General features: G+C 44.6%; 1 protein-coding gene across 7 annotated transcripts in view; it reads left to right on the top strand.

Annotated features, from left to right (window-relative positions):
• Positions 1 to 12,325, top strand: part of PSPC1 (paraspeckle component 1) — a 465,349-nt gene that overhangs the window by 111,070 nt on the left and 341,954 nt on the right. For all 7 annotated transcript variants that reach the window (XR_003856885.1, XM_029602504.1, XM_029602500.1 and 4 more), the window contains exon 4: positions 7,663 to 7,859. Coding sequence is in view for 6 of the 7 variants with exons in the window: in XM_029602504.1 (XP_029458364.1) it covers positions 7,663 to 7,859 (197 nt within the window). In the remaining variant the exon portion in view is untranslated. The remainder of the gene's footprint in view (positions 1 to 7,662; positions 7,860 to 12,325) is intronic.

The following is a 12,325-nucleotide window of genomic DNA, read 5'->3' as shown; positions in this document are numbered from 1 at the left end:
AGAATGATCTGATTGCTTTTGCACTTTTCTGTCCCTTCAGGGAAGGGAAATATGGCGGTTGGTTTTCCAGACTGTACTCGGTCATCTTTTGTTACACCCCGAGAGAGGTTGTTTTCGCTCCCTATTCTTTGGGGGAATGGGGGTTTTGTTTGTCTGGTGGCTGCACACTTTTGCCCACTGGATCCGAGAGCCCTTTGGGCAGGAGTGCTTATTCCACTGTTGAACTACTGTACAGCAGGGCTGCTTTGTGGTGGAGCTATTCCACATTGACTCCCTATAGTGATCGGGGATCCCTCTTAGCTGGTCCCCAGCAAGAAATGCTGATGTCGTGTAACTGCTGGGCGCAGTGTGCATATTTCTGCTTTGCGACTACTCTTAACAGTTGCTCATATATGGGTTCTACCTCTGAGGAGGGTTTTAGCCCATCTGCATCCTGAATGACTTGCCATATCCATGGTTCTTTTTGTTAGGGGATGGAGGATCTTGCAACAGAGGTCCTTTGTTGCACCTTTGTTGCAGTCACTTATTCTCATATTTCAGGTATAACCTTGTTGGTGGCAGGGTATATAGGTGGACAAGGTGGTCCTTGTTCATGTAGACATTGATCCACTTAGTGTACTGTGAGGTTATTAAGTGGAGGTATGAGCTATTGTGGTAATAGGTTTTTGACACCTGTACCAGATTAGTGATCTGTCCTGATCAGTATGAATCTGATCTGGTACCCTCGGGGTTTCCAGGGTGGTGGTGAAGCCCCGTTTCTACAGAGACTGCTCATATTTTTGTGTATCAGTGGAGAAGTTCTGGGCTTCTCCCTCGGGAGGTTTGCTCTCAGTTTCTGTTAATTATGTCTGCTGAGAGGTCTGTCTTGGTGGCAACTCCTTGCTGGAATCAGTAGGGGGTAGTATTGTTGGGATATTGGCCAACATTGATTTCTGTAACCTAGAGGCTTCTTTTTCCTGTAGCCCTGGGGTCTGCCTCCTTGTATTCTGACTTAGTCAGACTATCAAGGGAAAAGCTGTGGCGTGCATTGACGTACATTATTTTATGTCTTAAGGGAAAGGTACACCAGTCTTTACCTGTTTATGGCCAAATTCTCAGTGGTACTACCTTTGGCTTTTTTTTGCTTTGCTTGGCTAACGTGCTTTTCTTTTTCACTTGAGCTATCCTGCAGGGTGGAATGATGTCTGTCAATGGCAGTGCCGAGACTGAGTGAACTTCAGTCATAGCTCATTATCTGTGGTCGTGGTCTTGGAGCGGTGATCCTATTAGAGGGATACTGCTTCCATTCCTTGGCACTCTCAGATCCATACCATCTGATCTGGAGGGAGGTCAGATGCTTTCTTGTAGTGCTCTGCAGGTAGGATTTGCCACAGATTGATACTTTTAGTTTCTTATTTTTCCAAGCGTTTGCTTGGTTTCTATGCCATTGTGCCTATTGGTCAGTCATTGGGCACAATTTTGTAAATGTATTCTGTTCTTCAGATGGTAGTGAACTGCAGTCTTCTTTCTGGAGTGCTCTCTAGCCCCGGATTGGTTTTGAGTTGCCTTGTTATACCAAAAGACATTGTGGTTTTTGTCTAAGAGCACTTCTCTTGGTTGGTTCTTGTGCCTTTTCCTGTCTCCAGGAGGATCTAGGTCTACTTGTGCTTGTCAGGGTTCTCTGTTCAGAAACTCTGGTTTATGTTTTGTAAGATGAAGTCCACTTCACATAGCTGCCTTGGGCGCCTCTGCTGCACATTTGGTTTTTTTGTCTTTGGCTGTCCAATGAGCCTTTTTTAATGTAGAACCCAATTCTAGACCTAGACTCTGTTTTGGGTTGACTGCCTCATGAATGAAAAAAGATTGGAGCCTTCAGCACTATGGGGTTTCCCTGCTTTGTTCTGTTTTTGGGCAACTTATAGCTAGGGATTTGTGCATGTGCGAGGACTGCTGTTACTGCTTGTTCTCAGAGAAAGAGTTCCTTACCTGTCGCGGGTGTTTTCAGAGGACAGCAGAATGTCAGACTTCAGATTCCCTCCTGCCTCCCTTGTGAGTTTTTCTCCATGTATTAGCTATATCATGGACTGAGGTGCTCTGCCCAGGGGGCAGGGAGATGACTATAGCTGCATAAGCTCAATAGAGCATACTGAAAGCTCTAGAATCTTTGAGATTAAAGTTGTGTGACAGGTTCTTTTCCCGTCGATTGCAGGACTGAATTAGCCATGCTGTCTGGGAGCATGCACGCGATCGAAATAGGCGGAGATTCTCTCAGTGAGTCACAGAGCTTTGAACTCTGTGCGGCTGTGCAGTCGCCTTCCCGCTTGATCTCAAGTCCTCCCCTTGTCTCTTTTTTTTCTTTTCCTTTCCGCGAGCTGTTCGCACGCATGGATTTTTCTCTCTCTCATTTTTGTCAGTTTCAAACGTTTTTGCTACTGCTAAGGCTCCGAAGCCATCAGGCTTCAAGTATTGCGAATGCGGCAAAGTTTTATGACCATCACAGATGGACATAACTATTGCTACAACTGCCTCGGGCCGGACAACAACCAGGCCGCTTGCCAAGACTGTGGTCAGATGTCCCCCTCGAGCACAGTGACAACGCGCCAAGAAGATGGCCAGCCTACGGACATCGGGCACCTATGCCCCGATGCAGTCAACGCACTCCTCGCTGGGACCGGCGAAAAAGAAAAAGGCGTCTTCAACCAAGAGGGCCTCCTCATTTGGACTGCGAGACCCACTCTGCTCCGAGCAATGGGCCCAGGTTATCACAACCTCCAGTGCCCACAAAAAAGACCCAGGCACCGACTAACTTATCTCCTCAGGGAGAAAGGCCATTGGATGTGTCGAGCTGGATTCAGGGACCTGTTCCTGACTGTCCACAACCTTTGGCGCCGAAAACTTTTAAACATGGCGCAACTAGAACGTCCACATATGGCGCACTCCAGCCATAAAAACCACTCATCACGTCCTAAGCACTTGGAGCACGCTAAAGCCCCATCGACACATTCCCGAACGCTCAGGACATTCCATGCACCGCAAACAACCACGAGAAAGTCCTGAAGTGGATGTGGAACTGCTGTCTGACCCTGACTCCACATCATCTAGGGGGTCCTTCGGGAAGTTGAGATTCCTTTTTCTCCAACTTGTCATCCGTATCCAGGAGAAAGAGATTGTCACCTCAAATGCAGGAACCACTCCTGAAGAGACACAGACCATCTCCTATAATTCCACCAGGTCCTCAATTAATTAAAGTGCACAGGAGTGCAGGACATTCTTCTGGCAGCATTGCCTTCAAGTCCCCCATCCAATGGTGGTCAAGATTCCTTTACAGCCGGGGAATCTGGCATCTAAGGCCATGCTGCAAATTTCACAGGCCCTAAGGTCTTTTTATGCAGACTTAGTCCAGGGAAGCGGAGTCCAAGCAACCACGCGTCTATGCTATCTTCCAAAATTCACCACCATAATTCTACATAACGCAATACTTGTATGAATGTTTGCAGAACTTGTGACCAGCTTGTATCTCGGGTCAAGATACCTTGTCACAACCCTTCCTTGATATGGAAGAAGGCCTATGCCATCTACTTAGATCTATTTACGAAGCCTTCAAATCCTCTGCTAGGTCGTTTTCAGCAGCAGTTGCTTCCAGACGCCTTGCCTGGTTGAGGGCAAGTGCAATTCGAGACTGTCAATGAAAAGCTAGCGGACATCCTTTGCAAAGGAGATAATTTATTCAGAGACAAGTTCTTACTTCCCGCTCGGAACATCAAGTAACATCTCAAAAGTACTTCCCTTCTTTCAAACCCAGGTCTTATCCAAGAGGCCAATTACGACCCTTTCCTAAGTATTGGTCACATAATTACACTAACTGAGACCTTCCGGTCAACCCCATCAATCTTGCACACGTCCACATCAGTCGAGACAACCCAGGCAGAGCCCGGCAGCTCCACAGAAGCAGCCACCTAATTTTTGACACTCGCCGAGCCACCCCCACCACATTTCATAGGAGGACGTCTCCAACCTTTTTACAACACTTGGGAGTCTTATCACCCTGGATTGTTGGGTTCTCGAGATCATCCGAGAGGATTATCACTTGAACTTCGTATCTATTCCATCTCTTCCTCATGTTGCCTCTCTTTGAGAGGCAGCCACCCAGTTACCATTACTCCAAGCAGAAATCTCAAGTCTATTAATACAGAGGTCTGTTCAAAGGATTCTGCAGCAACAGGATGATGGATTCTATTCCCAATACTTTCTCAACCCAAAGAAGTCAGGCGGGCTTCGCCCCATTCTAGACTTACGGAACCTCAGCAGACACATTCAGAAGAAGAAGTTCAAGATGACCTCTCTCAAGAACATCCTCCCTCTCCTACAACCCAACAATTGGATGTGTTCCATCAATCTGAAGGAGGCGTACTCGCATATACCTATGCACCCCTCCTCCTGGTGCTACCTCTGTTTTTGGATCCAAAACAGACACTACCAATACAAGGTCCTGCTGTTTGGCCTTTCCTCAGCCCCGAGAGTGTTTACAAAATGCCTAGCAGTGGCGGTGGCTCATCTCAGACAACTGTCAGTCCAGATCTTTCCCTATCTGGACGACTGGCTTTTAGTAGCCTCAGACCCAAATGCTCTGAGAACACACACAGTACGCACGATCAAGTGTCTACAAACCTAGGTTTCCTAATAAATTATGAGAAATCGCACCTACAGCCTACCCAGTCACTACAGTTCATTGAAGCCCTAATCAGTACGGTAGCGGGAAGAGCCTACCTACCACAAGACAGACCCTTGACTCTCTCCTGCCTGGCATAACACTTGCGCAGCCAATCTCATTCCTCTGCACATTGAGCACTTTAGCTGTTGAGTCGTATGGTGGCAGCTATTCATGTCATGTCTCACACGAGACTACACATGCGTCGCTTGCAATGGGGCCTCAAACAGCATTGGTCTCAATTCCTACAACCGCTAACAACCAAAGTACTGGTAACCAAACCAGTGGTTGAAGACGTTCAGTGGTGGCTCTCTCCCACCAACCTATCCACAGGAGGTTGGTGGGGCGAGTTCCTCCTCATCAACTAATACGACAGATGCCTTCAGGAAGGGTTGGGGAGCCCATCTTGCCGATCTCAGGACACAAGGCTTGTGGTCTCCCAAGGAATTCAAATACCAGGTCAACCTCCTGGAACTACGGGCAATCGGGAGAGCACTATAGACCACCTTCTCTCAGGTCAAAGGAAAACGCCTCATGGTGTACACAGACAACCAAGTCGCCATGTTTTACATAAACAAAGGGGAGGGTCTGGTTCATGGACACTGTCAGTACTCCATTGGGCTGAGGTAACCAATGTATCCCTCCAGGCCACCTATTTGCCGGGTCTGGACAGTGTTACGGTGGATCGCCTGAGCAGAGTTTTTCACCCACACGAATGGACTTTAAATCGAGAGGTAGCCCTCACCATCTTCCAACAGTGGGGCTTCCCAACAATTGACCTCTTTGTCATGGAGGAAAACCGACAAACTCAAGTTCTTTGCTCAGTTTACCCCAGCAAGATTCAATATGCTCCAGACGCCTTCCTCATTCCATGGACGGATGGCTTGCTGTATGTCTATCCTCCCATCCCTCTAATATCAAGGACCATTCAGAAATGTATTCAAGACAATAGCGGACATGATTCTCATAGCTCCAGCTTGGCCGAGACAACCATGGTATGCGTATCTCATCCGCCTTTCCATAGCCCCACCCTTTCCTCTGGGGGCCGATTAACAGTTCCTCAAACAGGAAGGAGGTTCACTCCTCCATCCGATGCATCAATCCCTCCACCTGATGGTGTGGAGATTGAAAGGCAGATATTAAAGCACCTTGGCTTTCCTTACCAGGTGGAAGATCTACTTATTGCCTCAAGGAAACCTTCAACCCGGCACAATTATATAGGGAAATGGCATCGATACTCCGAATGGTGCAGACCTCGGAATCTTGATCCTTTCTCCATTACTGCTGCAGATCTCCTAGAGTACCTCCACTCTCTCTACCAAACTGGTCTAGCTACCACATCAGTTTGTGTACATCAGTGCTATTGCGGCCTTTCATCAACCCCACAATGGCCTTCTCATTTCCAGTCACTCTGGTCTCCAGATTCATGCGAGGTATGCTTCACCTCCGACCACCTGTACCCTGGGACCTTAACATTATCCTAGAACTTAGTTTTTGGGTACTTGCCAGGTTCTTATGGCCTGGATTGCCACTGTTGGAAACAGGATGCTGGGCTTGATGGACCCTTGGTCTGACCCAGTATGGCATGTTCTTAACAGCTAATGATGTCTCCTTTTGAGCCTTTGGAAACTTGTCACGTAAAATACCTCACCTGGAAAATGGTATTCTTGGTGGCGATCACATCAGCTATAAGAGTGAACGAATAGCAAACCTTAGTTCACTACATTCCTTTCTTGGTTTGATTGTTTTGAAGATTAAGGGGTTTTTTTTTTTGTAGTAGACTGCCTTGACCTCACCCCACCTTTTTGCCCAAGGTGGTATCTGCTTTCCATCTCAATCAGACTATCACCTTGCCGATCTTCATGCCGAAGCTTCATCACAATGAGCGAGACCGCCTCCTACACTCGCTGGATTGTAAATGGGCTCTGGCTTACTATAAACAGAGAACTCATTCTCCTTCTAGACTTTCTCAGCTCTTTCTCTCTCTTAACTCCAACAACCCTGGTCATCCAGTCTCTAAAAGAACTGTTGCCAACTGGTTATCGCAATGCATTGTTTTGCTACGAGAAATGCTCTATTAAACTAGACAAAAGACCTCATGCGCACCAGATACGAGCCACATTGACATGAGTGCTCATCTCAAGAAGGTAGCATTGATAGACATCTGTAAAGCAGCTACTTGGTCATCCATTCATACTTTCACATCGCATTACTGTCTGCAACAAGTGGACACAATCCGAAAGCTTGGGACTCCCAGACAGCATGGCTAATTCAGCCCTGCTATCGACAAGAAAAAGCAAGTTTGCTTACTGTTATCGGTGTTCTGTAGATAGCAGGATGAATTAGCCATGCAATCCCGTCCGCCTCCCTAGCCAGTCAAATAAAGAAAACTTAATTTCATGAATACTGGCTTGGCTACAAAGAGACTGAGGGGAGGACTTGGGTTCATGCGGGAAGACGACCGCACAGAGTTCAAGGCTCTGTGACTTACTGAGAGAATCTCCGCCTACTTTGGTCGCGTGCATGCTCCCAGGCAGCATGGCTAATTCATCCTGCTATCTATGGAAACACGGTTTACGGTAAGCAACTTGCTTATCGAATGTCACCCATGTGTGAGGCCTGATATCCTTGTCTTTGGAGAACACCTATTTACAGGTAAGCAAATCTGCTTTATCTGGAGCTGAAAAAGTTATACTGGCCAGTGAGACCAGAAAGTCATTTTACTGTCCTGAAGCAGAAAGTGTTTGCCTAGGTCCTACTACAAGTTGATTCCTTGATTGACTAACTTAGCTGATTAGACACTGTTAGCCTGTGCTTCTTGGAGCATTCTGTGGGTTACAACATTTTGAGGGGATGCTTTTGACTGCTAATATATTGACTATTGACCAGACTTTGAGTGTTTAAAATCATCTGATTCTTGATAAATAAGATCTTGGGTAATGGGTATGTTAGAATCAGGTATGTTAATATTTTAGGGAGAGAGAGCAGCCGCCACGCTTTGCTCAACCTGGAACATTTGAATTTGAGTATTCATCCCGATGGAAAGCCCTGGATGAAATGGAAAAGCAACAGCGTCATCAAGTTGACAGGAACATGAGGGAAGCCAAAGAGAAACTAGAAGCTGAAATGGAAACAGCTAGACATGAGCACCAGCTAATGCTGATGAGACAAGGTAAATATGCAATACGATTCCTGAGCAGTCTTGGCTTTCTACTTTTCTATGAACATTTTTTTTTTGCTTTGAAGATTAAGGTTGTGTGTTTTTTTTTTTTTTTTTGTAGTAGACTGCCATTTGTGTGAACCATTTGAACATTTATAGACTTAAAGGAGTCACATTGCATTTAAATATGTATTTTATGCTCTTTTTAGACAGCATATTTTGGGAGAAGTTATGTTTCAGAACTAGTAATACAAGAACGGAATGCTGAAGATCATAAGTACTTTATAGGCAGCATGTTTAATAGTGGGATTTTTTTTTGAGAGAAGCTGGAATCTACTTATTTATGCAAAAGTGAGTTAAAAAAAAATTTGCAAATCTATTGTAATGTAGAAAGGGTCTGTGGACTTGAAAACAAACATACATGCTACAACAATTTAAAGGTATCAACTTAATCCAATTTTGGCAGGACCAATACAGCAACTAGAATTGCGTAGTTGAGTGACAGTAATAGATAGTATTCTAGAGATGCACAGAAAGATGTAACTCTTCATCTCTTTCCAAAAAACCTACATTTCTGCATTGGGTCTGGCAAAATAAGAGTTTGATTCTTAATATTATCTTACCATATAAAACTTGAACATTTATTTTTTCCTGACAATCCTACACTGGACAACAGTTGGCAGTGTTTCATAGGCTTCAGCAGCTAGAGCCAATGAGGTTAAGCCCAAAGATGGAGCAAGCTGATGTCACCCTCGGAGCCTCGGCAACAGTGTGACATTTGAAACCCTAAAAGTGATGGAACTGGCAGAAAGAGAGAAAAAGACCCTTTATCTGCTGGAATATATGTTTTTAGGTGGACAGACTGACTGAGACAATCAGCAGTTTTTTGTGAGCCAACTGATTTAAGTGTAGCAGTTAATGTTTTTTTTTCTTCTTTTTATTGATTCGTACACAAACAGTACAGTCAATAGTTATATCATACAACAGTAACAGTACTTTGAAGCCCAGCTGGTATGAACATTTGAAAGTCATCGTTAATAACCATTAAATGACAAGACAGAGCATTGGTTTGAACAGTAATAATACTTAAGAATAAGGCTATCAATGCTACTAACAGTGTTGTTTAATAATTAATTTAAGAGTGAAACACATGACTGCATCTAATGTTTTATACACAAATTTCTATAGCAAAGTTTTTTTGTATTGTGATTCCCTCCCTTGCCCCAGTATGCATTGAGTTTAATGGGCTATTGAGCGTAGAGACTGATTCCAGTGTATGAGAAAGTAACTTCATTTGACTTCATTTGAAGGGTCCTTTAGCTCTTTTGGTCCTCCTGTAACCATTAAGGACCAGTTAGATTAGGTAGAACAGGGGAAAGAGATTATTTCCTTCCTCTTGTCTTTTCCTTCAGGACACAGGGCTGCAAAACTATTTTTAATCTCCTGAGATTGATGCTGAATAAACTGGGAGCAGATTTGCTTAGTCACGTCCCACTTACATGGAGTGGATTCTTTAGCCGTCTTGTAATTGAATGTAGCTAGTTTAATCATTTTATAAGTCCAATGTGGGAAAGTTGGAATCTCTGAGGTAAGCCAGACTGACAAGATAGTTTGCTTAGTCATTAAACTAGCTTTGTCCAAAAAAATTGTCTGAGATTTGGTGAACTTAATTTGTTTACAGGGGTATAGGCCAAACAGCCAAACTCTAGGGTCCTCTGGAATGTCCTGAGCGCATGCAATGGAACAAAATGCTTGTTTTTGTGACCAGAATGTCATGATCTTTGGGCAGGACCAAAAACAGTGTAAGAAATCACCATAAAAAATTTCACACTTAAGACAAATGGGCGAAGAACATATCTTCACCTGGAAGGCTTTAGTTTTGGAATAGTTTATCTGCCAAATAAACTTGAGTAGCAGTTCCCTTAAATTTGTATTTTCTGAGACACGTGCTATATTTTGTAAATAATTGTTTCATCGGAGGATAGCGTTAGAGCAGGGTACTTAGACTATCTATTTTTTAGATCTGGATAGTTCTCAATTTTAATGTATGTGGTTAACAATTTAGAGAATTTAGAACAAGAGAACTTCACAGAATGGTGGTCAATGAAAAGCTCCTCCAATTGCTGTTTTATGCTGTGGGGGAAAGTGTTTAGGCCAGAGTTTAGTACATAGTGCCAAAGTTGTAGGTAGGCATAGAAGTCTGAGCTGGGCAGCAGGTATTCTTGTTGTAAATCTTGAAAGCTATACTTCTCAGTCCCCGGTTGGAATAACGGGTTTCCACAAATTATCAACAGTGGAGTTAAAGTTGAACCTACTTTAAGTAGTTTACAAAGATATGACCAGACCAAGCCTGTCGCCTGGAAGATAGAATTAGGAAATGTTTGGGTTGAACAGGGATTTGTAAGGGGGTGAGTTGGACAAGAGTGGATAGCAAGTAACCTTTAAACCAACTTTGTAAGTGGGCTATCGGTGAAAAGTAAGAGGATCCAGAAAACCAATCCTTCAAATTGACCCTTCATGCAAACTAAATTGTATTTCTGGAAATCTGGACAAGCTATTTGTAATTGACTCACATAAATGACTTAATGCTAGTCTAGCTTTCTTTTCCTTCCATATGAACTGTCTAAGTGTTCTATTAATTTCCAATCCCTCAGCTTTGTTTAGCCATATGGGGAGCATTTGTAGAAAGTACAACCATTTAGGGAGTTCGTCATTTTGAATAAATTAATTCTGCCAGTTAGGGAAAGAAGGAAATTTGACCACTGTCTCAAACGTGCCTTCAATTGTTTGTAATTTTTGCAACATTGGGTGTATGTTACAATGATATATTTGATCTATTGCAGAAGGAATTAGTATCCCTAGGTATTTAATATTTGTGTCATTTGTGTCATTCCAATGCAGCGGAAAAGTTGATCCCCCAGTTTAATTTAAGATTCCCATGTACCTACATTGCCTCAGATTTGAGACCCGAGAATAGACCTTTGGTAAAGAAATTTGGGGGTTGGTTAAAAAAAAATTATATTATCAGCAAAAGCTGCTATTTTAAGAGGTTCTTCTCACATCGAGGCCCGAAATTTTTGTCATCTGCTATGATCTGGAGAAGTGGATCAATAGAGAGTATATAAAGCATACTCCTGGGGGAATTCTGCGCACAAAAACTGAAAATTCTGCAAACTTTATTTTGGTCAAAATAACACAATTTACATGACAGTCTTTAATTACATTTTAAATTATTACAGAAAAAAGTTATTACTGAAAGTTGCAGAATTTTTTAAATATTTTGAACAGAATTTCCCTAGAAATTCACTGTGTCCCTTCCACATACACACACCCTCATACAGGCTCCCTCTCTCGCACACACATCCCCTCATACAGGGCCCTCTCTCTCTTGCATACACACCCACACAAGCTCCATTTCTCTTTCACACATACATCCTCACACAGGCTACCTATGTTGCTCTCTCACGCAGCCCTTCACACAAGCTCTGTCTCACACATATACAATCCCTTCACACAGGCTAGCACACTCACATTCACATGATCCCTTTTTCATACACACGATCTGCCAATCTCTCACGCACATACACACTCCTTCACAATCTCCTTATATAGGTTCCCTCTCTCTGAAACCCACACTCAAGCATCCCCCCACTCCCCCTCTTACCAACCAAGCTGTGTCTCACCCTCCCTCACCCTCCCTTTCCTTTCTCACACACATTCTCTCTCACTGGCATCCCCCTCCCCCTCATATAGGCTCCCTCTCTCTGAAACCCACACTCAGGCATCCCCCCACCTACCCTCTTACCTCCCATGCTCTCACACTCTCCTGCTCTCACCCTCCCCACCCCCCCTCTTAGCAACCATGCTCTGTCACCCTCCCCTCTCCTCTCTGACACACATTCTCTCTCACCGGCATGCCGCGGGACGCGCTCCATTCGGGCAAAAATGAAGACCCGGCGTGCCGTTCACGGCGAAAAGGGAAGGCCCCCCCGTGTGCACCACGAACGGCGTGCTGGGCCTTCATCTTGGCTGCGAATGGAGCACAGCACATGGGGGCCTCCCCTTTTTTGCCACGAATGGCACGCCGGGCCTTCATCTTCGCCGCAAATGGAGCGTGTGCTGTGGGATGCGCTCCGTTCGCGGCATGCCGGGGCTGCCTCTGCTATTTTCTGCGCAGAATTTGGCAATTCTGCGTTCCACAGTAGTGCAGAATTCCCCCAGGAGTAAAAGCAGTGGAGACAATGGACAGCCCTGACTCACCCCTCTTTGTGGGATGAAGGCTTTAGATGTACTCCCATTAACTAAAAGATTGGATGTCTGATCCTTATATAGTAGAGAAATGTAGGTAACCACAGCTCCCAACAGGCCAAAGCAATAAAGAGCCGAGAATGCCATGAGACCCGATCAAAGCTTTTCCAAGCTTATTGCAAGAGAGGGAAGCGCTTGGGAGTTGCAGATAGCAGAACCTGTGGTTCCCT

Source organism: Rhinatrema bivittatum, chromosome 5, assembly GCF_901001135.1.
Source record: "Rhinatrema bivittatum chromosome 5, aRhiBiv1.1, whole genome shotgun sequence".
Taxonomy (NCBI): Eukaryota; Metazoa; Chordata; class Amphibia; order Gymnophiona; family Rhinatrematidae; genus Rhinatrema; species Rhinatrema bivittatum.
Note: the sequence above shows the minus strand (reverse complement) of the source record. Positions and strands in the feature narration are given on the sequence as shown.